General features: G+C 42.4%; 1 protein-coding gene across 1 annotated transcript in view; it reads right to left on the bottom strand.

The window, feature by feature from the left end:
- The window catches only part of LOC149433158 (FIGNL1-interacting regulator of recombination and mitosis-like), a gene marked incomplete at its 5' end in the record, with an annotated part of 80,822 nt that overhangs the window by 31,298 nt on the left and 23,374 nt on the right, over positions 1 to 26,150 (bottom strand). Inside the window, 2 exons of the mRNA XM_089664579.1 lie at positions 2,485 to 2,565; positions 5,104 to 5,208. Coding sequence (XP_089520705.1) covers positions 2,485 to 2,565; positions 5,104 to 5,208 — 186 coding nt within the window. The remainder of the gene's footprint in view (positions 1 to 2,484; positions 2,566 to 5,103; positions 5,209 to 26,150) is intronic.

Raw genomic sequence — 26,150 nt, 5'->3', positions numbered from 1 at the left:
ACAGGTGGACTCCAATCAAGTTGTGGAAACATCTCAAGGATGATCAGTGGGAACAGGATGCACCAGAGCTCAAGTTTGAGTGTCATGGCAAAGGCAGTGAATACTTATGTACATGTGTTTTTTCCGTTTTTTATTTTTAATAAAATGCAAAGATTTCAAAACTAAGTTATTTCACATTGTCATTATGGGGTATTGTTTGTAGAATGTTGAGGATGAAAAAATCCATTTTGTAATAAGGCTGTAACATAAAATGTGGCAAACGTTAAGCGTTGTAAATACTTTCTGGATGCACTGTATGTCGGAAGCCAAGTCCCAAGCTGCGCTCTGTGTCCTGTAGTGACATAGGGACTAGTGTATGGAAACATAGCGCATAGGGGGCAAAACATCCGACACTATAGGAAGTGTGTCAGATGCAGGTGATTCCTCAGCCAACCTAGCTCTGCAACACAGCAAAGATAGGCGATGTGGACAGACGTAAAGAGAAGCATTATTTACTTTCTTTATGGGCAGCGCTTAGGTAAACAGATTTCATCTAGCAACAGAATCACAAAGTCAAAATCCAGTCAAAATCTAAAAAAATAAAAGCAGCTACAAAAACTGTAGCTGCGGACTTTTAAAAAACAGACACTCACCTGTCCTTTGATCCAGCTGTGTCCTCAGTACAGCTGGTTTCACAGACTGTCCTCTCTCCAGTGCCAGCATCTTAAGTGTGGGCATCCACCTGTGACCGCTTGCGGCTGCACAGCCAGGTGCCCACTGAGCATGCGCAAGTAGCGCTGCACCTTGTGAATGGTCCCATAGTCTTCAGGGACCTGTCACATGTCGCAGAAGACTACGGGGAGGATAGGGGACAACATCCGCTTCTGATCGCCTAGGAGATCACAGCGGAAGTGGAAGCGAATACCTGTCAAAATCAGGTACCCGCTCCTCCCTACGCTCCCCAAACGGTGCCAATCCTTAACGGGGGACAAGGCCTTAAAGCGGACCTTCCCCATTTGGGTGGAGCTCCACTTTAAATTCATCTGGTCTATCTGGTTATTTTAAATACTGAAACAGTTCAAAACATTGATTACCCAGCGGGCAGGACAATTTATCAATGTTATAAATAATTAATAATTCAAATATGGACTTTTTTTTCAGATTGGGAAGAACGTTTTTATGATGTTCCTTATAGTTTATTTGTGCACTACTAAAGCTGGCTATACAATGATCAAGCTTCAGCTAGTTCCTGTTGAACTAGCCAAAACTTAGCTTGGTTGTGTTGGCTCCCTCCTGCCTGACATCCTTCAACAGAACTCTGTGAATGAGTGACGCAGCCCCGCATGGCCGTGCTGTTTTCAAATCTGATAGTACAGGGAAACTTCTCCCCGTACTGTCAGAGGGTGGGGGGGGCGACGTGCATGGCTTCAGCTATAGGAACACATTACATGTTCCGCCCTAAAAACAGGTGGAACATGTAACATGTTCCCAAAAGTGAACTTATCCTTTAAAGTGTTACTAAAGGCAAATTTAAAAGAAAAAATTAAAACAAAGATTTTATACTCACCTGCGCTGTGCAGTGGTATTGCACAGAGTGGCCACGATCCTCCTCTTCTCAGGTCCCCCGCCGGCGATCTTGGCTCCTCCTCCATAGCAAGCCATTGCCAGGGGACACGCACTGCATACTCGCTCCTGACCTGTGTGTCTAAGGAGCTGTGCTCCAGACACACACACAGCGGGACCTAAACGCCCCACCCCCCACCCCACCCACACACCACTTCTTCATCGAATTTGATTCGAGTCCTTGTGTGAAGAGGAAGAAGGACGAAGAGGAAGAGAGGGGATAAGAGATTAAGTTGTGCACAGTGCATTAAAGTAAAAATATTTTTAGGTTTAGAATCACTTTAATGCATTTATTTTTGCAGTAGGACATAAAAAGTAGGACTAAACATTTATTTTAGTCAAATACTTGATATAAATATTTACACAGGTAGCCAGGAGGTAGGTATTCTTTTTTTTTGTTTTCTATTGTCTGTCTCTAATGCTCCACAGCCCAAGCTTGGATTAAGCACTGAATGAGTGACCCCCACCCTAAGGCTCCATGCATACTGGGCGTTTTAATAATGCTGGTAACGTTAGCTGTGCAGTCACATTAAAAACTTGTTTTTCAGAGTTTAGCGGTTTTGTATTAGCATTTGGTAAAAAAAATATCCAAAAACGTTGATTTGCCACGATTTACCATGTTTTTCAGTGTTAGTGTTTTTATAGCTAAAAAACTCCTCTAGAAACCCACTAGTTCTGGGGTTTTTTTCCAGCCAAAAAACACTCCTGCCAAAAAACGTTGACTACAGTGTGTGTGCATGGACACATAGGATAACAAGCTGGGAAGTTTATTGGCTGTAGAAAAAAATGTCAAAAGCCAAAAACAGTCACTGCAAAAAGTGTCTAGTGTGCATGAGGACTAAGAACAGGACAGCCAAACTAAAACAAGATAACCAAGTTTACCTTGTTTAAAAAAGATACTACACGATTCTTGATCTCTTCTGAATTCATGCTTTGCGGAACTATTTCTTCATAGCTGGTTTCCTATAAACAGTTTTAATTCAGATAGAAAAGAAAAGCAGAATACAGTAGAATCTTAATTGTCTTTGTTCACTATTTCATTTTAAAGAAGTGTCATAACGGAACAGATAAAGAAATGAAAGAGCTGGAAAATGTTAATTATTTCTGTCAAAATGATTCCTAGGATGAAAAAAAGATTAAGCCACTTTGTTATACTGTATATGGCTGAAGTACAGATGTCATGAAAGAAATAATGAGGCTGCAATTCTTGGCATACTAATGAAAATGTTAGTTATCCTTGTTGTGTCTAGATTCAGCACTTTAGCATCACATACTCATAACAAGCACATACAGTTGTGTTCAAAATAATAGCAGTGTGTTGAAAAAAGTGAATAAAGCTGAAAATCCTTCTAATAGCTTTTATTTCCATAAACACAAATGCATTGGGAACGCTACACATTCTATTCCAAATCAAAACATGAAGAAAAATATATCAAATTTGTGCTGTTCCTCTAAAAAAAATTGAAGAAAAGTGAATATTAGATTGTTCAAAAAAAATAACAGTGTTTGTATTCTTCGTTACAAACTCAAACATTCACTATATAAACTGAAAAATGTTTGAAGATTTTGCTTCCCTTTGAATCACTTAATATTTAGTTGTATAACCACTGTTTGAGAACTGCTGTACATCTGTGTTGCATGGAGTCAACCAACTTCTGGCACCTGTGAACAGGTATTCCAGCCCAGGATGATTGGACTACATTCCACAGTTCCTGTCTATTTCTTGGTTTTGCCTCAGAAACTGCATTTTTGATGTCACCCCACAAGTTTTCTATTGGATTAAGATCCGGGGATTGGCCTGGCCACTCCATAACGTCAATCTTGTTGGTCTGGAACCAAGATGTTGCACGTTTACTGGTGTGTTTGGGGTCGTTGTCTTGTTGGAACACCCATTTCAAGGGCATTTCCTCTTCAGCATAAGGCAGCATGACCTCTTCAAGTATTCTGATGTATTCAAACTGATCCATGATCCCTGGTATGCGATAAATAGGCCCAACACCGTAGTATGAGAAACATCCCCATATCATGATGCTTCCGCAACCATGCTTCACTGTCTTCACAGTGTACTGTGGCTTGAATTCAGTGTTTGGGGGTCGTCCGACAAACTGTCTCCAGCCACTAGACCCAAAAAGAACAATCTTACTTTCATCAGTCCACAAAATGTTGCGCCATTTCTCTTTAGGCCAGTCAATGTGCTCTTTGGCAAATTGTAACCTCTTCAGCACGTCTTTTTTTCAACAGTGGGACTTTGCGGGGGCTTCTTGCAGATAGCTTGGCTTCACATAGGCGTCTTCTAATTGTAACAGTACTCACAGGTAACTTTAGACCTTCTTTGATCTTCCTGGAGCTGACTGTTGGCTGAGTCCTTGCCATTTTGGCTATTCTTCTATCCATTCGAATGGTAGTTTTTCACTTTCTTCCACGTCTTTCAGGTTTTGCTTGCCATTTTAAAGCATTTGCGATCATTTAGCTGAGCAGCCTATCATTTTCTGCACTTCTTTATATGTTTTCCCCTCTCCAATCAACATTTTAATCAAGGTACGCTGTTCTTCTGAACAATGTCTGGAACGACCCATTTTCCTCAGAATTTCAGAGAGAAATGCACTGTAACCAGCATGTCCAACATTTGCTGCCTTCCTTAAATAAGAGAAATAATTGCCACCTGTTTTTCAAAGAATGAATGACCTCACTAATAGAACTCCACACTGCTATTATTTTGAACATGCCCCTTTCAATTAGTGATTCAATTACACAGAATCAGCAGCATGCATGTCATAACTGTTGGGTCTGTTGGATTTCTATTACTCTACTACACCTGCTAGTAAATTATTTGCCATGTAGAAATATAATTTCTACCAAAAACAGTGATTGCTCAGGCTAGTGATGTCTGACTGCTATTATTTTGAACACAACTGTAGCAAAGAAAGTAAGAATTCTTCATCTATAGGCTTGTAAAGGACCAGTATTTTAAAGAATTGAAAATACGTCTTGCATTCTCTAAGAAATTCCTCTCCAAACTTAAATGTAGCAAAGAAAAAAAACTCACATTAACCCCCTGGTGCTGGCACCTCCCAGCCCTTTAGGGGGTTTGTGATGCCGGGAGGCAGGACGAGGTTTAGGGTTATCTGACCACCGTGTTCGGCTGTCACAGTCGTCACATGATCGGAAAGGTCCCAAACGCAAATAGTCAAGACCTTTCCGTGAGGCGCTGGTAAATGTACCGACAGCCCAAGCTTGTCAGAGGATCAAAGGTAGCCTTGTAGGACAGTCAGAGTATAATGAAAACTCCTACAAGATTAACCAATGCTCAGCCGGACGCTGATAGACGTCGCAAGACTGCTATATACTGCTGTTTAAAAAAAGTATTTAGCAATTTATATTTACGAAAATAATTGTATTTCCATGTTCTGTGTACTGTGGAAGACCGGATATAGTGAATGCAGGGTCCTTTAGGAGCTGCTACATTTATGTGCATATAAATGAATAAATGCAACAACATACCTCAGCAAACCGAGTGAATGTCTCTAATGCATGTTGATTTACCAGCCACATTGGATCTGAAAGGAACATGGAGAACAAACCTGCTATTTTTGGTAGAACCGCAATCTGAAATATAAAAACATTATATATTTAGAATTGTTATTAGATCAAGAGATTATCATTCAGTTTAAATTGAAACACAAAACACATATTTCGCTATACCAAAGGCACACTAAGCAACGTTAAAAGATTACCTCTTAATTTGTTCTTTCTCTGTGCATCAAAAGCTGTCATCAGTGAATACTTAATGGTCAAGTACACTGGGCTTAAAAAATGCTGCTTTTCCAGACATTTGGCAGTTTTTTCTTCTGCCTGTAAACGCATGTATGTTAGCCCATGTGCCCATGTACACATAGGAGTTTACAGGGGTATTAGAAGAGGAGCACTTACAGGCAGGAAAAAAAACCCACCACCAAGGTGCGTTCAAGAGAGCTTCAGGGCAGAAAAAAAAAAAAAACACGGAATGTGCATAAACACTAGTGTACATGCATTCTAATGGCCAGAATAAATATAATACAAATACAATAAAAATAAAATACTTTTATCAAATTTTTCTCCTGCCAGGAGAAAATGTATTCACAGGAGCTGAGCATATGCTCAGTGTGCATGAAGCCATTGTATGCTAAACAGAGAAAGGATGGCATCACAGTTCCCTCTGGGAAGGCATTTTCCTAAGTGTATTCTTGTGGGTCTGTGGAAGGGATTCCACAGACTTATTTTTTTTATGAAAAAAAACATGTCTATACTTACCTGCTGTGTGCAGTGGTTTTGCACAGAGCAGACTGCATCCTCCTCTTTTTGGGTCCCCTCCCTCCTGTCGGGTACACCCACAGCAAGCAGCTTGCTATAGGGGCACCCGCTGCTCCACGTGTCCATTCACACAAAAAGCCGTGGCTCGACCCGCCCCCTCTCTCTTCTCATTGGCTCACTGGCTGTGATTGACAGCAGTGGGAGCCAATGGCTCCTGCTTCTCTCTCAGCCAATGAGGAGAGGGAGTCCTGGGATAGCTGAGACTCCAGCGCACATAGCTGGATCAAAAGGGGGCTTAGGTGACTATTAAGGGGGCTGGGGGGATGCTGCACAGAGAAGGTTTTTTACCTTCATGCATAGAATGCACGAAGGTAGAAAACCTTGAGCCTTTAGAACCACTTAAGCTGCAAAGGCAACCATATGGGGGTTTTACACATGCAACAGCCGCAATGCTTTGTGTTGTAGCAAAAATTATATCACCTGTCACGTTGGCAAGTACTACTGCTGATGAACTCAATTCAAGTGAACAGGGCTGACCCATACCCACAAGCCAAACTCTAGGTTTGCTTTTGTGGTGTGGTATTCCCATTAAAAAGCCCACTTGTCTGTCAAAACTTCCCAAAAACAGCCATTCAAGAGGCAGCAATCTCACCACCTGAACGCCTGTCAGCTGCCAACTTGCAGCTCTGTTAAAAGCGATTCTCTAGAACGGGTTGCAATCCTTACTATAATCTCCTAGCTTTCACTCCTAGGGAATATATATATTCTTCTTGTCATATTTGTTGCTGTACCATGCCCTTAAATGCCTATGCTTTACATCTTTCTTGTGTATTTTATATATTGTACAGACTTATTTGCCTTATCATTTTTTGGCTATTGGCTTGTCTGTCAAGTTTCTAATACCACTCTTAATTGAAAAACCTTCAATAAACATTTAAATTGCTTGGAGTTTGCATGTTCTCCCTGTGCCTGCGTGGGTTTTCTCCGGGTACTCCGGCTTCCTTCCACACTCCAAAGACATGCTGGTAGGTGAAATGGATCCTGGCTAAATTGACCCTAGTATGTGTATGTATGAATGTAAGCTAGGGACCTTAGATTATACACTCCTTGAGGGTTAGGGACTGATGTGAATGTACAATATATATGTAAAGCGCTGTGTAAATTGATGGCGCTATACAAGTACCTGAAATAAAAAAATAAATAGAAAAGAAAAAAGGCGATCCTCTTTTTCACAGATAATACAAGTGTAAACGACTAATAAAGCTAAGTATACAGGTGATTACTGAAGAAGCAGATCATTAGCTTCCGAAAAAAAGCAACAATTGCAACAATTTAGCCAAGCCCTTGTAAAACTCCATGTAATCTCATTCAGTCATCTGATGAAGGTAAAATGCATTTCTAGAAGGATCATGGATGCCACTAGCTGAAGCTCAAATATGTGATTTTATTATTGTAAAATTATTTGTGTCCTTGACCACTGGCTACAGATTCTAGAAACAAGCACAAAAAACAGCTTAAGGGAGGTCCCTGCTGGTGGCCAATTTCCCTTGCCCCCCACCCTTTCCATCTGCTAACAAAGCCTCAGTTAGTAGTATGCAAGAAATGAGAACACATCAACTCCAATAGCATGCCCAACAGACCTAAAAGGGCAGGTGCTATGTCCTTTGGTGAATGCAGAAAGGGATTTTACAATTAAAGTTAAAAAAAAAAAGGAATTTCAAACTACTTGTAAATTCCATATCTTAGAGAACAGTACAGGACATAGGATTGATATTCATATATCCTGGGTTATAGGCTGGTACCTTCGGGTGATTGGACTCTGGGAAAGTGTTTGAGGACACACATCCTGGGTGCCTACTATTTACCCCAATCCACGAGTCCTCGGTTTTGTAGCAAGCAATGCAGAGTAACACAAGAGCAGAGGGGAGGGGCGGACTGTGTCCTGTACTCTACTCTAACATATGGAATTTACAGGCAAGTCAAAATTCCTTTTATCTCAATTGTACAGTATAGGACACAGGCTTGTTATTCATAGTCCCTGGAAAATCTCCAAGCAATGAATAAGAAGGGGGCAACAACAAGGCAAACAGAACTGTGCTAACAGGCCCAACAAGAACAAGGGTCAATGGACCCACTCAGAGTGCTGCTGCAAAAACCTTGCAGCCGAAAATGGCATCTGCAGAGGATTAGACATCCACCTGGTAAAATTTAGAATAGGTATGAACAGAAGACCAGTAGGCAGCCTTACAAAACTGGGCAATAAGGGCTTGGTCCTAGAATATCCAGGAAACACCTACTTACCTACTGGAATGAGCACTTATTAGTGCAGGAGGTGATTAACCAAGCTCTTAAGAGTTGTCTTATCTATCTAGCTACGGTGGATCTTGAAGCAGGTCGTCTCTTATTAGGACCGGAGTGAAAGTCAAATAGGAAGTCCATCTTCCTGACAGAAGCAGTAGTTTGAGATACACTCTGAGGGCTCTGACCAAGTCTAGACAGTGAAAATCAATCTTGAGTGCTTTAGAGAAGGGCAAAATTAAGGAAGGAGTATATCTTCAATGAAGTGGAAGGCAGACACCACCTTAGGAAGAAATGAGGGTCTTTGGTGCAAGACTGCTTTATCAGTGTGAAGAATGAAAAATAGCCCCTTACAAGAAAGAGCCACTAACTCAGATACACGTGACATATATGCCAGCAACCAAAAAGGCTACCTTGCAGGAAAGGTCGTCATAGCAGCGTTCCCTGATGGGTTCAAACGATTTGATCTGAGAAACACATTGAATAAATGTTTTTCCCTGGAAAATGAAGCCAGAGATTTAAAAAAAAAAATATATATATAAAAATAATGGACAAGGCTGATACCTGTTCCTTTAACTACTTGCCCTCCTGAGGATTTACCCCCTTTCCTGACCATTCCATTTTTTGTGTTATGGCACTGCATTACTTTAACTGACAACTGCATGGTCATGCAGTGCTGCACCCAAATGAAATCCCCCCCCCCCCACGAATTGAGCTTTCTTTCAGTGGTATTTGGTTGCGTTATTAGAGAAAAAAAAAAAGAAATCGACAAATGTTGAGAAAAAAAAAAATACTTCTGACTTTTTGGTGCAGCGCTATAATATGCAACATAAACACAAACAAATATATGAACATAAAGATGATAAATTGTGATCAGATCCTCCAGGGATCTAGAACATAATATGTGCCACAAAATCATGAATCTGTCAACTCGGTCCTGAATTTGGACCCAATATATGGTGAATATAAAATGAAACCCCCCAATCACAGAAAACGGTATTATAAACAAACTGAGTGCAATACACAGTGAATCCCAAATGTGGGATAATCCTAAAATAAAGTGGCAAGTGCTTGAACCCCAAAAAACAAAATGCACATAAAAAGCTGTACAGATCTCAACCATTTATATGTGAAAAAAACAGTATAATGAAATATACAAAAAAAAATAAAATAAAATAAATATATATATATATATATATATATATATATATATATATAAATAAATAAAACGTCCAGTAAAGTGCAGAATTGCAATAGGTGCTTCTATATTCCAGGACATGCAGGTGGTACGGTGGTAGCTCAGGAAAGGCATACAGGCGGCCAATCACCTGCGAGGAGGCGGAGCCGAGCGGCCCCGCGAACATCGAGTGAGGGAGAGGCCGGAGTGAAGGACAGCTGACAGGTAAGTGTGCCGTGCAGATGGTGCTGCTGGAGCAGCACCTTGCTGGAACAGGGGTCATCAAGTTAAGTGTCATTGGTGTGAGTGGGATAGTGCCCCATCATTGGTGCCACTGATAATAATGATGGGGCATTATTCCTCCCACTGACAATGATGGGGCACTATTCCTTCCCCCACTGACACCAACGATGGGGCACTATTCCTCCCCCCACTGACACCAAAGATGGGGTACTATTCCTCCCACTGACACCAATGTTGGGACACTATCCCCCCCCCCCCCCCCCCCCCGACACCAATGTTGGGACACTATCCCCCCCCCCCCCGACACCGACGGGACACTACCCCCCCCCCCCCCGACACCAATGACGGGACACTATTCCCCCCCACTGACTGGGCACTATTCCCCCCCACTGGCACCAATGACGTACTATTCCCCACCACTGACACCAAAGATGGGGCACCATTCCTTCCGCTGACACCAATGATGGGGCACTATTCCTCTCACTGACACCAATGATGGGGCACTATTCCTCTCACTGACACCAATGATGGGGCACTATTCCTCTCACTGACACCAATGATGGGACACTATTCCTCTCACTGACACCAATGATGGGGCACTATTCCTCTCACAGACACCAATGATGGGGCACTACGCCATCCACTGATACCAATGATGGAGCACTATTCCTCCCACTGACACCAATGATGGGGCACTATTCCTTCCACTGACACCAATGATGGGGCACTATTTCTTCCACTGACACCAATGATGGGGCACTATTCCTTCCACTGATACCAATGATGGGGCACTATTCCTTCCACTGATACCAATGATGGGGCACTATTCCTTCCACTGATACCAATGATGGGGCACTATTCCTTCCACTGATACCAATGATGGGGCACTATTCATTCCACTGATACCAATGATGGGGCACTATTCCTTCCACTGATACCAATGATGGGGCACTATTCCTTACACTGATACCAATGATGGGGCACTATTCCTTCCACTGATACCAATGATGGGGCACTATTCCTCCCACTGATACCAATGATGGGGCACTATTTAGCTCCATAAGACACACTTGGGGGGAAATGTCTGTGCGTCTTATGGCCGGCCCAGTATTACCACCGCCGTTGTATGTCCACAGTCTCTGGTCATCTCCTGTACTGTGTCCGCATTGGTTCTTAATTTTTTTTTTTTTTTTAACCACTTGAGCTCCTGAGGATTTACCCCCCTTAATGACCAGGCCTTTTTTTGCCGTTTGGCGCTGCACTAATTCAAATGATAATTGCGCGGTCAGGCAATGCTGTACCCAAACGAAATTTACGTCCTTTTTTTTCACACAAATAGAGCTTTCTTTTGGTGGTATTTGATCACCTGTGCACTTTTTATTTTTTGCGCTATAAACAAAAAAACCCGAACATTTTGAAAAAAAACAATATTTTCTACTTTCAGCTATAAAAAATATATCGTAAACTCAAAGTTAGTCATAAATTTAAGCAAAAATGTATTCTGCTACATGTTTTTGGTAAAAAAAATCCCATGCATTAGCGGGCAAACTGGCGCTATATGGGAGGGGCGCTAACACTATCGGAAGTCACCAGTGACAGTAATACAGTGATCAGTAAAAATCTGTTCACTGTAATCAATGACACTGGTGACAGGGCAGTGAAGGGGTTAATGGGGGGGGCGATTAAGGGGTTAAATGGGATTACTTGTGTACTGGCGGGCAAACTGGCACTATCTGGGAGGGGCGCTAACACTATTGGAAGTCGCTAGCGACACTGATACAGTGATCAGTAAAAATCGGTTCACTGATCAGTGACACTGGTGACAGGGCAGTGAAGGGGTTAACTGGGGGGGGATTAAGGGGTTAAACGGGAATACCTGTGTCAATGTCAACACAGGACAGGATAGGACAGGGACCAATCATCTGATTTCAGCCAGACATCACTGGCTGAAATCGAATGATTAATCCCTCCGGGATTGAATGGTGTCACCCGCGGGTCGGCGGGAGCGCGCGCCCCCTGCCGGCGAAAACGCTGGGAGCCCGTTTTAAAACGTGGTTTTGCGCCCCAGTGCCGCCCTGCACACTTAAATATACAGTGGCAGGGCGGCAAGTGGTTAAACTATTGTCCGGCCCTCTAACGGTCTGAGGGACAGTGAACTGGCCCCGTTTAAAAAGTTTGAGGACCCCTGATATACAGTAATACCTCGGTTTACGAATTTAATTCGTTCTGCGGGAATTTTCATATAGCGGAAAATTCGTAAACCGAAACACCGCTTTCCATAGGAATGCATTGAAGACCAATTAATCCATTCCTGAGGTCAGAAAAAAAGTCAAACAAGTCTTTTATCTGTTCAAAACTCTTTATAAAGTGCACTTTTCAAAGGCATTAATACTGTACAGGGACAGGATTACTCAAGCAATAACATGTCAAACATCCAACTTCAAAATTTTAAAACACATCTTTTAAAACATGGCAAACTTTTCAACCAATTTCAACACTCTCTGGAGGAGGAGCAGAGCAACTGGGCAGCACTAACACAAGCAGGTTCTTCTTCATGTCTAGGCTGTTTTAGTAGGAATCTTTCCATTGTCTGCTGCCTCCGGTGCCTTTTCAGCATCTCTCGGAAAGGGGACATGACGTCGGTGTCAAAACTGTTTACAAGTCTCTGGGCTAGAGCCTTATCTGGGTGGTGCTGCTGTACAAAAGCCTGTAGGTTTACCCACAGTTGGCATGCCTCCTTGAGATCCCTGGAAGACAGCTGTTCCTCACTTGTTTCCTCCTCCTCAAATGAGACCCGCTCCTCCATCGCCGCCTCCTGCAGTTCCACCAGGTCCTCAGTGGTTAGCTCACGGTTGTGTCCCTCCTCCACCAGCTCGCAGACTTCTTTAGTCACCTCCAGCCCCATGGTCCTCCCCAAGGAAACAATCTCCTTCAACACTGTTGACTCTGGTGCAGGTGCAGAAGCATCGGAATCAGGTGTCACAACACAGTCTGGCCACAGGTTGCGCCAAGCTGAATTTAGGATTCTATGGCTGACCCCGGCCCAGGCAATGGTGATAATCTGCAGACAGCTCACGATGTCAAAATGGTCTCTCCAAAATTCATGGAGGGTGAGGCTTGATCGATCTGCCATCTCAAAGCATCGCCGGAAAAGCTCCCTTGTGTAGAGTTGTTTAAAATTGGAGATGACCTGCTGGTCCATTGGTTGGAGTAGTGGGGTGGTGTTAGGTGGAAGGAACACAACTGTGATGAAGTTAAAGTCCTCCAGCAAGTCTTCCTCGAGGCCTGGAGGATGAGCGGGAGCATGGTCCATGAGTAGCATGGCCTTGAGCAGCAGGTTATTGTCGACAAGGTGCTGCTTGACAGCAGGACCAAAAAAAAGATTGACCCACTGCACAAACAAGAGGTGTGTGACCCAAGCCTTTGGGTTGGACCGCCACAAAACGCTCAACTGCTCCTTCATCTTGTGTTTCTTGAAGGCCTGTGGGTTCTCTAAGTGATAGACGAGCAAGGGCTTGACCTTAAGATCCCCACTGGCATTGGCGCAAAACAGGAGGGTGAGACGGTCCTTCATCGGCTTGTGGCCAGGCAATGAGGTCTATTCTTCTGTGATGAAGGTACATTTTGGCATCCTCTTCCACAAGAGCCCAGTCTCATCACAGTTGAAGACCTGCTGAGGAAGGTAGCCCTCTGAAATCATGACCTCCAGGAACTCTGTAGCAAATTCCTCAGCTGCAGCAACATCAGAACTTGCGGCCTCTCCATGCCTGACCACGCTGTGGATGCCAGATCTGGTCTTGAACCTTTCGAACCACCCCCTGCTCGCCTTGAAGCCTTCTGCATCGGCTGACATTCCTGGCTGTTGGTCGAGGAGGTCAGTGTGCAAGGCCTTGCTTTTTCGCAGATGATCGCCTCTGTCACTGTGTCCCCTGCACGCTGCTTCTCTTCAATCCAGAGCAGGAGCAACTTTTCGACCTCCTCCAGAACAGGAGGCCGTTTGCTTGGAGACCCTGGTGACTCCCTTATCTGCATCTCTCCCAGTTACCTTCTCTTTCATCTTTAGGATGGTACCGATTGTGGATGCACTCTTTCCATACTCTTTGGCAAGGTCAGTCAATCGCATTCCTCCTTCATGCTTCCTGACGATTTCTTTCTTGACCTCAAGCAGAATCATCTCCTTCTTCCTCTTCCCAGCTTCCGCTGCTTTCTTGGGTGCCATGACACCACAGTCACTAAGTGAGCAGAAAATGCTTTACTGTACACCCACACCCAGTCCAAGAGCCCCAAGTCTATCAATAGCAGGCATGCACAGCACATGAGCTGGCATGGAAACCACCCCACAATGCAAAACACACAGTAGCAGGCATGCACTGCACATGAGCTGGCATGGAAACCACCCCACAATGCAAAACACACAGTAGCAGACATGCACAGCACATGAGCTGGCATGGAAACCACCCCACAATGCAAAACACACAGTAGCAGGCATGCACAGCACATGAGCTGGCATGGACACACCCCACAATGCAGAACACACAGTAAAAGACATGCAAACGACAAAGCTCACCTCCCTACCTTTCCACAGACTCCAGCATGCATGGTGCTAAACCTCCCAGGCACAACACCGACTCCAGCATGTACAGTGCTACTGTGTAAACCTCCCAGGCACAATACAGACTCCAGCATGCACAGAGATATAAACCTCCCAGGCGCAATGCATCCTGGGGAAACTTGCTTCGTATTGCGGTAAAAATTCATAAACCAAGGCATTATTATCAATGGATTTTCATTCGTAAACCGAAATTTCTGTTAACCAAGGCGTATGTAAACCGAGATATTACTGTATTTGTTTATGTTGCATATTATAGTGCTGCACCAATTTATTTTGAGTTCATGCACCTATAGGTATAGGATTGGGTGTTAGCAGCTTCATAAATTATTACATGTCCATTTGAAGAGCAGGGGGATTATTATTTTATATTTCTGACTTTTTGCTATTAAACATGTTCAGTATAAAATTTAAAAAAAAAAAAAAAAAAAAATCAAATTTCGTCATAAATTTACACCAAAATGTATTCTGCTACATGTCTTACAAATGGCGGTATATATACTGGAATTTTTTATTATTACTAATAATGGCAGCGATCAGTGACTTATAGTGGAACTACGGTGGACATTCTGACACTGGGGGGAACTGACTTGATACCAATACAGTGATCAGTGCTAACAAAAAAAAAAAAAAAGCAATGACACTGTACTAATGGCACTGGGCAGGAAGGGGTTAACATGAGGGGCGATCAAAGGGTTAACTGTGTGCAGGGAGTGTTTTACTAGGGGGCAGTCTCAGTGTGCTTCACTGTAATCACACTGCTCTGGATGGCTGTGCACAGCCATCCAGAGCAGTGAGCCCGAGCTGACAGGGAGGACTGTTCGTAAACAAAATAGTCCTTCTGAAATCACCGGGCGCTGGCGAGTAATTACTGTGATGATCGCGGCGTCAGACCCCAGGCCTTCTCACAAACTTGTGACCAAAGGACTAGCCAATCTAAAACCGCGCTGTCACGTGCGTAACAATGCCATGCCCAGCTGCACCCTGCACAAATATTTTCCAGCTAAATGGACCACAATCGATGTACCGGCAGCCTTAGAGCATATGGCGTTTGTTACTGGATCAGGTTAATTACGCAATTAACCCTTCACACTGCCACCACCTCCTTTTTGAACAGAGAAACAGGAAACTCGGCAATATCAGCAATAACACTATGATGTTTGCATAAGCGTCGGTATACCACTGTCACCGCAGGCAGCGATATACCGAAGTTTAAAACACACACACAGTAGCGCTCTTTAGAGGCAGGAATTCGAAGTCTGCATTAAAGAGTGTTAGAAACAGTTCAACAATTTCAGAAAGTAAGATTTATTACTAAAGGACAAAAGGGTGCAATAAAAATATTTACAGAAAAAGATGTAGCCAATATATATATAAATATACAGAAAACAATAGCACAGTAAAGAGATAACATAAAGAAGGTTAGGTAGATAAAGTACTTGCCAAAAAGCCTTGGGTTAAGCAGCTTCAAATTTCATGAGCCAAAAGGATTTCTCATCTCCCACTGTCGATGTTAAAACAGAGGGAATCTTCAACTCTTAAACACATTCAACTCAGCCTAGCTTAGCTTTTTCTAGCAACTCCGCAGGGTGTCTCCCTGAAACAGAGAACCAATCACCTCATTTGTGGAGGGGGTTGTGTAGGCAGGGACCTCAGGCTATGACCAAAACCTGCACAAATTATATTATGGTTCATAACTTACCCTGGAGATATACAACACTCTATCCGCGAGTAGATTAATTCACAGAATCTTCAGCTGGATGGGTAGATATGAAATAACCGCTCGAATGGTTCAGGAGATATAATTTTCTGCTCTCCTGTGTATGTCAGAGAGGTGGTGTAATATATCAGGAAACTTGTCTTAACGTCAGTCGTCCAAATATGTGCTCCATGTTTGTGTAATTATGTCCTATTTGAAGATATCACTTATATGAAAAAGTGAGTTTTTAAAGGGAAGTCTGTTTTTACGACCCCTTGGAATGTCTTTTGAACTCAGTGAAGGACTTGGTTTATGGCTTTACAAGCCCAGATTGCGAAGTTAACAGACAGCTAGGCCCCAGTGGGATTTATAGCCAAGACGCCCTCCCATTGAGTGTGCTGTCTGATCTGCATCAAGCAGACCACATGTCACTCAACAGAGAGGGAGGGGGGATGAAGAAAGCTGATTTTGGGAGTGAGAGATGGTACAAAATGAAAGATTCTTAACAAGATGGAGGACCGTGTCCATCTCTGTGTGCACGATTGCTACAATTACCACCGGCCTATATATACACACATGTGATTTTGCACACTTGTGCCGCCCTGTAGTTGTATTTCCGCTATACAGTAGGGTGGATGGGAAGCGGTTAAAGAGTGCCTAAGGCCAGTCAAGTCAAGTCCTGATTGTAAGAAGGCCAGAATGCAAGGATCAGAATAATCTCTGGGGTTGAAGTGCCTGTGCTCATGCCAGGATTTACAGGTAAGATAGCAAGTCTTTCTTGAAGTGGCTTTCCTTGATTTTAGCAACATGGGGAATAACGGAATCAGAGACCCTCTGTTCCTCAAGACCTGCTGTTAAAACCAGCGACTGAGAAGGAGATTGGAACAAGGGACCCAGAGACAGCAGGTCTAGCCTATTTGGAAGAGACCGGAGGTTGTCTCCTAGAAATCCAAGTATGTCTGTGTTCCAGGTTCTTCTGGTCTTTTGCTGAGTTTTGCAGCCAAAGAAAAAATTACACTGGCATCAATTAGCCTGAATTGAGTCCAGGGAATTATCAAAGCATCTGAGGCTAGTGCTAGAGGATCCCTGGTCCTGACCACAAACAGAAGTAACATGTTAACCCTGGAAGCCAGGATATCCACATCTGGAGTCCCTCATCTCTGACATCTCAGACTGAAGATGTCAAAGTAAAGGCACCAATCCCTTTGGTCTAGGCAGTGATGACTAAGTAAAACAAAATAAATATAAACTTGCGCCACCGAAAAATTTATATTGGGCAGCACAGTGTCTAAATGGTTAGCACTTCCGCCTGGCAGTACTAGGGTCATTTGTTCGAATCCCAACCATGGCACCACATGGAGTTTGCATGTTCTCCCTGTGCCTGCGTGGGTTTCCTCCGGGTGCTCCGGTTTCCTCCCACACTCCAAAAGATATGCTGGTAGGTTAATTGGATCCTGTCTAAATTGGCCCCAGTATGTGTATGTATGACTGTGAGTTAGGGACCTTAGATTGTACACCCCTTGAGGGTTAGGGACTGATGTGAATGTACAATATGTATGTAATGCGCTGCGTAAATTGACAGCGCTATATAAGTACCTGAAATAAAATATAAACTTTCAGAAATTTAAATGCTGCTGTTCTAAAAAAAACAATCCAATAAAATTGTAAACACTCCACAGTGCAAATATTTGTGCTGTGGAGTGTTTAAAATTTTATTAGTGATGACTAAGGTAATTTGCCTTCCAATTGTCAACTTCTGGGATGTAAAACGCACAGATCACTAGACAGAGTTTCTGTGTACATGAGATGGACAACTTTGCATCCTTTGCATACACATACACACCCGGTGGTTCATGTAGGCTACAGCAGTGGTATTGCCTATATGCAACCTGATCAAGTGTCCCTCAAGAAGGCCTTGAATGGAACAGTCTGGAAATAGGCCACCATGAGGTCCAGAACATACATGAAGAACTTCACAGAGGAATGTCCCTTTGACCATAAGGCTCAAGCACGATAGACCAGAGATACCAATTTGTTTTCTTGAAAAAAGACCTTTGCTTGGGCTGTGTCTAGAGTGAGGCCGAAGTACTCTACGTCAAGGGAAGGTTGGAGAGCAGATTTTTGAATGCCGATTATACAGCCAAAAATATGAAGCATTTGAATAGTTTTGTGGACGTTTGCAGAAAGGTGGAAGGGAGAGGAGTCCTTCAGAAGAAAGTCATCTAGATACCCCATGACCTTAAGGTTCCGAGTTTATAGCAGGGCAAGAAGCCCCTTATGATTGCCCTGGGAGCAGAGGATAGATCAAAAGGCAGTGTGACAAACTGGAAGTGTTTGTTCCTTATTGCGAAGCGAAGTGCTGATATGGTGCGTAAATGGGAAGGGGCCAAGCAGCTTGGATAATTAAGAATGCTAGTATTCCCCTGGTCTTCCAAATGAAACTATGGAATTTGAAGGGATTTGTTTAGGGATTGGATTCATGATAGGATGAATGTCCCCATTGGATTTTGTTAATGCAAACTGGTATGAATAAAATTCTTTGAACTTGAACAGAATCCTTTGAAGAGAAGTACTGGAATGGCCACTCCCTGGAACAAGAGATGTTTTGCAAATCTGGCTGTCCTTAGGCAGATATTTGGTTAATTTTTTAAGATAGCAGTGAGGAGGTACAGCTTGGCACTCTTCGAAACCACTGATTGAACCCACAGTTCTAGGATGTTTGTGACCCAGAGGGGGGGACATTTTTATCAGACATCCCAATCTTGAGGTGTTAGAGCACCCCTACATTTGGGTGAGGGCTTTGGGGTACACTTGGTGGATATTGGGTTGGGTTCCAAGTCTTGTTTCAAAAGGAAGGGCTACATATTGGCTTATAATTTAAAGCCTGAGTAGAGCATTGAGGAGCCCTGTTTTTTACGGGGTAAAAAGCTCCTGAGGAAGGGGATTTTAGAACCTTCCCTTGTGGGAGAAGGACTTTTGCTCCTGTGACATCTTTCATGAATTTTTCAAGTGCCTCACCAAAGATGTGAAGTGCCTTTTACAGGCAGCTTTAGCTGTCCAAACATTTAACCATATGATCCTGTGCATATGAACCGAGATCAGAGCCATTCTGGAGATTTGTGTCATGACTTGTTCTGTGGCATCAAAGTGAAGGGTAATTGCTGTAAGTGTTCTGCCAAGGCACAGCCTTGGAGTACAGGATCCTGTTGGTTTCTCATTGCCTTGATCGTTACCTGCAGTTTGACAAATTTACAGCAAAAAGCTGGTTGCAGAGCTGGTCTTGCTAGAGTAAAGAGAGCCTCTAAAAGCATTTTCAATGTCAAATGCCTCAGACATGACAGGGGTAGGGATTTTCTTTGAGGAAGTGTGGGTCAAAGCCCACTTAACATGTGAAACAAAGCTATCCATAGCAGACAAAAAGATCTCAAGGGACAGAAGGGTTCCTCGAGGCCCAGAAACATCTGAGGCAGAGCCTGACATTGGGGAGGATGTTTGGGATATGGCGACAGACACAAAAGTCATAGATGGGGAACTGGGCAACACCCAAACAGGGACGTCTACAAACTTCACAGATTAAGAGGGGATCCCTTACCAAGCAGCTTCACAGACAGGAAACCAATAGAGTGTTCAGTCATGGCTGTGGAGAAACCCATACACTAAAGGTTTGCAACAGAAAAGGGGGGGGGGGGGGTATCAAGAGCATCAACAAAACACAGGCTGACAGAAGCCCGAAAAGATATTAATTGGACCATGCCGCATATGTGGTGTAAGGATTTATTGTAAATAGTATAAAAATGCAAATATAATCATATGCAAAACAGCATAAAAAACCCACCAACCACCACCACACTAAAATAAAAAAAAAATGTCTCGTCACCACAGCAGCTGCTCAGTCGGCCCACACATGCACACGTCTCACACAGTCCACTAGACGTAATAGGCTATCAATGCCTTGCAGGATCAGGTGTGGGCAGTCAGATTACTAGGGCACAATACTGGTGGAAATCCATCAATCAATTGATGCTTGTGCGAGACGTGTGCATGTGTAGACTGGCTGAGCATCTGCTGTGGTGAAGAGACATTTATTTTAGTGTGGTGAAGGTTAGTTTTGTTGATGCCCTTGTTGAGTTACTTGGATCATACCATTTTATTGTATGGTCAGATGGTGGTAGAGTGGCTGATGGGTAAAGTAGTATTTCTATATTTCTACTATCCATTGAGATATCACTAAGTGCGGTCCTTGGCCGTTTTTTTTTAGCTTTTTTCTAGAGGAAGTATCAAGAGGGAGACTTATCGCCCCCAGGTAGTCCAGGAAGGGGCACATGTCCACAGGTGCCCAGCAGCATGTTTAGAGCTTTACATGTACATATACACCCAGCACTTACAGCAGGCATGGGCAGAGGTGACATCAAGTAATGCAAACTGCACACAAAAAAACACTGCAACAGCCTATAGTACAGGGAAAACCCACGCTGGCTGTGCTGTGAGACAGCAGAAGCCACCTAGGACCACAGCGGATGCCATACCTGGGCAGGTACATGTGGACCCCTCCCCACAGTAAGCCCACACATCCCCTAGACACAAGGTTATACATAACACCTGGGTTAGAGAAGGAAAGTGTATTGCCTGGGTGATGACCTCTTGCTGAAGCCATGACTTCCATGGTGCTGGTGGGAGCCCTCCGGTTGGGACCAGGGTGCTTCCTGTCTGTGGAAGGACACTGCGATTGGGCAGTTGGGACTGGCTGGTCATTATGTTTCTTAACCACTTGCCCTCCAGAGGATTTACCCCCCTTAATGACCAGGCCTCTTTTTGCTACTTGGCGCTGCACTAATTCCACTGATAATTACGCGGTCATGCAATGCTGTACCAAACAAAATTTATGTCCTCTTTTTCACACAAATAGAGCTTTCTTTCGGTGGTATATGATCACAGGTGCGCTTTTTATTTTTCGCGCTATAAACCAAAAAAGACCGAAAATTTTAAAGAAAAACAATATTTTTTACTTTCAGCTATAAAAAATATATAGTAAACTCAGTTCGTTATACATTTTGGCCAAAATGTATTTTGCTACATGTTTTTGGTAAAAAAAATCCTAATAAGTATATATTGATTGCTTTGTGTGAAAGTTATAGTGTCTACAAACTATGGTATATATACTGCAATTTAAGGCATTGTTTTTGCTATACAGCACTGCACTAGTTTAACGGACAATTGCACGGTCAAGCAATACAGTACATAAATTAAATGTATGTCCTTTTTTTCAAACAAATAGAGCTTTTTTTTGGTGGTGTTTGATCACCTGTGCGCTTTTTATTTCTGGCGCTATAAACAAAAAAAGTTTTGAAGAAAAAAAAAATGATTTTCGAAAAAAATATTTTCTCACTTGGGTCATAAAGAATATCCCAAAAAACCCCCTAAAATTTTGTCATAAATTTAGGCCAAAATTTGTTCTGCTTCATGTTTTTGGTTACAAAAATCCAAATAAGTGTATATTGATTGCTTTGTGTGAAAGTTATATCACCTACAAACTATGGTAATTTACACAGCTTTTACTGCTTATCACATTTCTTGAGGTGCTAAAATACCAGGATAGTACAAACACCCCCAAATGACCCGTTTGGAAAGTAGACACCCTAAGCTCTCTGCTGAGAGTCATATTGAGTCCATAGATGATTTTTTTTCCCACAAGTTTCTGGAAAATGACAAACTTTTTTTTCTTTTACACTAAGTTGTAATTTAAATTATATATTTCTCGCACAAGCCATGGGTGTATGTGGAATTACACTCAAAAATACATTCTGCTACTTCTAATGAGTATGGGGATACCACATGCGCGACTTTTTGGGAGTCTAGCAACATACAGGAGCCTGAAACCCCATGACCACTTTGAAAGCCTGAAGGTGCGTAACTTCCTCATTTCAATTCCTCACTACCTATCACAGTTTTGGAGGCCCTGAAATGCCAGGATAGCAACAAACCCCCCCCCCCCCCCCAAATTACCCCTTTTTGGAAAGCAGACACCCCAAGGAATTTAAAAAGAGGCATGCTGAGTATTTTACAAATCTAATTTTTTCTCACAAGGTTTTAAAATATAAAAAAAGAAAAGAAAAATGTTTTTGCTTTTGTTCTTCATCTTCCAAAAACTTGTGGCAACAAACGAGATCTGCAAAATACTCACCATGCTTCTTATCAAATTCCTTGGGGTGTCTACTTTCCAAAAAGGGGTCATTTATGGGGGTTTGGTGCTATCCTGACATTTCAGGGCCTCCAAAACTGTGATAGGTAGTCAGGAAGTGTAATGAGGAAATAAAGCCCTTTAAAAGCCTGAAGGTGCTTAATGGATTTTGGGGTCCTGTACTTGGCTAGACTGCCAAAACGTCTCTCACATATGGTACCCCCATACTCGGGAGAAGTAGCAGAATGTATTTTGGGGAGTAACTTTGGCAGTGTTATCCTTGGATTTCCTACATAGAACAGCATGTCATCTGCATAAGCTGCCACCTTATGCTCTATCTCGCCTACCCAAATTCCTTTTATTTCTATATTATTCCTTATGGTAGCCAAGAGAGATTCTAGAGATAAAACATATAACAATGGAGACAGAGGGCATCCCTGTCTTGTTCCATTCTGCATCTCAATATATTCTGACAGTTCCCCATTAACCATAAATGCGGCCGAAGGTTGACTATATAATTTCCTTATCCATTCTCTCATTCTAGGTCCGATTCCTAAAACTTCCAAAGTGTCTAACATATATCGCCAATTTACTCTATCAAATGCCTTCTCAGCATCTATCGAGAGTACCAATGCAGGAGTTCTCTTTCCTACTTTTTTGTATGAGAAACTGGGATCTTAATCTGTTGTCTCTACCCTCTCTCCCTTGGACAAACCCTACTTGGTCCATATGTATCCACTTTGGCATTAAATCTTTCAACTTGTTTGCTAATACGTTTGCATATAATTTAGTATCTGTATTTAATAGGGAGATCGGTCTATAAACTTGAACAGTGGGTGTCATCTTTACCTTCCATATGTATGGCGACATGAGCTTGCAGGAATTCCCTCCTCATTTCCATCTCTCCTCCTAAGGTGTTCATATATATCTTTCAGTTTTGGTAGTAATATTTCTTCTTTTTTTTAGTATCTCACTGTATACCCATCGGGTCCTGGACTTTTCCCGGCTACAGTACTTTTTAATGCTATATGTATCTCTTCCTGTGTTATTGCTATTTCCAAGGATTTTAATTATTGTTCTTCACTTTCAATAATCCCGCCTTTTTTATGTATACCTGTCTTCTTCCTATTTTTCTTACTTCGTCTTCTCCTATGATACCATGGGGCTTAATATTGTATAACTTGTTGTAATATTCTTTAAACACTTTTGCTATCTTTAGTTGAGTACACAAATTCTCCTTTATCTCTTATTTTCTCTATATAATTCCTAGATTTTTTTTTCCTCTGGGCCATCATTAAATATTTTCCTGGTCTATCTCCCCATCTAGATCTTTCACTTATTTTATCAAAAACGCTCTCCTTATCCTCTTCTAGAAAATTATTTAATTCTTCTCTTTTATTTAGTACCTTTTGCATCCCCTCTTTTGTTACTTTATTTTTATGTATCTGCTCTAAATTAGAGTTCATTAAAAAGTGTATTTATTTTTTCCCTTCTTTCCCTCTTTTTCTTTGCTCCTATTGCTATTAAGATTCCTCTGATATAGACCTTATGAGCTTCCCAGACCGTGGCTACCAACACTTCCTCAGAATCATTTTCCTCAAAAAATTGTTCTATTTCCTTCTTAACCTTCTGTTCCGTCTCTTGATCCTGAAGAAGTGTCTCATTTAACCTCCATGATTTTCCTCCACTCTTCTCATTACCCCATAGTAATTGCATTGTGACAGGAGCATGGTCAGAAATCGACATGGTTTCTATGTTTACTTTAACCAAAGACTCAATACGTCGATGGTCCAACAGTATGTAATCCAATCTTGAGTACATCTCGTTTGCACAAGATTAAAAACGTATAATCTCTATCCTTCACGTGCTTAATTCTCCATATATCTACCAGTTGACATTGATATAACATATTTCAGATTTTTCAAAAACCTACTACCATCTCTATGCACCGGAGAGGTCACATCCATCTGTGGATCCATACATAGATTGAAGTCTCCTGCCACAATCAGATTACCTTTTTTGAAATCCATTAATTTCCTTAAGATATTTTTTAGGAATACCTCTGGTTTCTTATTCGGGCAATAAATATTTGCTAATGTACATTCTATTTCCTGTAATTTTCCTTTCAAAAAACAGGAATCTCCCTTCTTTCTTCCAACTTAAACCTTATGTTTTTCACAAATCCTATTGCCACTCCCTTTACTCGTTTAACTGGGGAATCTGCATAATACCACTCTGGATAATGTCTAGATTGTAACTTCACATATGTTTCTTGTACTAGAGGAGTTTCTTGTAGAAACACCACTGAGGAAAATCTATGTCGAAGTTCTTTAACCTCCCTAGCGGTATGATGTCACTATTTCTGTGCTCAAAGCGGTAGATTGTTTTCAATGGAAATATGTTGTTTTTTTATTGTAGGCCTGTAAGTCTTAGGAATAACTCACTGAAATCTGTCCGAACAAGAGAGAGTCTAGTAAACATCCCGGGTATGATAAAATTTGAAACCCGAAATCATAAATTATGATATAATAATCATAAAAAATAATATAATAATAAATCTAATTCAATAATGTAATCAAACCAAAAACACAGAAATTTTAAATAGAGGCCAAGTTCGCACATCACTGAGCTTAGTCGCAAAATCGTTTTCAGTGTCTGATGAAGAATTTCCCCACGAATCATCACACAATTCTGCAAATGGTTCTAATTTACTATTGCTGTTCTCTAGCTGGTCTAAAAGCGCTTTTGACCTAAAGGGATGCTTTTTGGATGCCATGGACGTTTCTCAGTTTCCAGGCAGAAAGAACAGTAAAAATGCAGGCAGGGCACTGGACAAAGCACTAGCAACAAAATGTATGTGAAATGGTTTGATACAGTAATGTAATACTATCAGATTTTAGCGTATTGAGTGAATGTCAAATTTTTAAATTTTTTTAAATTCCTGCAGATTTTGTCCCCCGTCACGTATGTCCCGACGCTCGCAGGGAACAGAACCCAGAAGACGGATGCAGGCAGCGGCTGGAGGACATGGCCAGGGGCGCTGCAGGGGGGACATCGCGGGAGCGCAGGGCAAGGTAAGTGCTGGAGGGATCCCAGAGCAATGCTGCAGTGTAATCCCGAGTGTAGCTCTGTGTTACCGCTTCTGGTACTGAAACTTTACCCCGAGCTACACTCGGGAATACTGCCAGGGAGGTTAGGAATCCTAAATTTCTTCCCAGGACTACTTAAACCTCTCACGTTATAAGTCACAAAGTAAATCTCTTCTGTTTTTCTCACCTCCTCTCATCCCTCTTCATCCTCCTCCTCTCTCTCCCCCATATTTTCCACTTCATTCTCTAAAGTTTCCCCAGACTAGTGTACCACCAACTATCCCGCATAATCGAAGACTGCCGCAGAGTCTTAGGCTGCCTACTACCTCCCCATACCCTTCCCCCGCCCTCCCATCCCACCCCCGCCCTTTTTAGGCCTATGTTTTGCCTATGAGTCATTTGTGGTCCCAATCCCACCTTTGATTCCAATTTAGGGTGGTTCTCTGACCATGCACACCTCATTCTATTTGCCCTCCCCCAGCGTTCCACCAAAAACTACCTGCCTGAAACGAAGAGAAGAAAAAAAAACAAAAACAAAAAAGAGGAAAGGAACTCAGAAGAAAGAAAAAGAGGGAAAGAGAAAAATGGAAGGCGGTAGAGGAGGAGGAGAATTTGAAGCAGAAAGAAGGAAAAAAAAAACCCCACCAATATCCTCATCCTCTGCTCCTCCCCCTCCTCTACCTCCCTTCTAGACTGCCCGCCACCTCTCATTCTCCATATTCCATTTTGCCTCTATCCCCATTCTCCACCCAGGAATATCTATATTCTGTAACACAAGTCTTTCACAGAAGTCTCTCAATTCTTCAGGGAACTTTAATCTTGCGGAGCGCCCATTTTTCCAACTGATTAAACATGTTGGGGACCCCCAGCTATATCGGACGTTCTGCTTCTTCATTTGTTCTACTAATGGTTTCAGGATTTTCTTTCTGAACAGTGTCTCTGCAGCAAGATCAGCAAAGATCTGT

Source organism: Staurois parvus, unplaced genomic scaffold (assembly GCF_062004578.1).
Source record: "Staurois parvus isolate SC_StPar_1 unplaced genomic scaffold, SC_StPar_1.0 ptg001955l, whole genome shotgun sequence".
NCBI classification, from domain to species: Eukaryota; Metazoa; Chordata; class Amphibia; order Anura; family Ranidae; genus Staurois; species Staurois parvus.
Note: the sequence above shows the minus strand (reverse complement) of the source record. Positions and strands in the feature narration are given on the sequence as shown.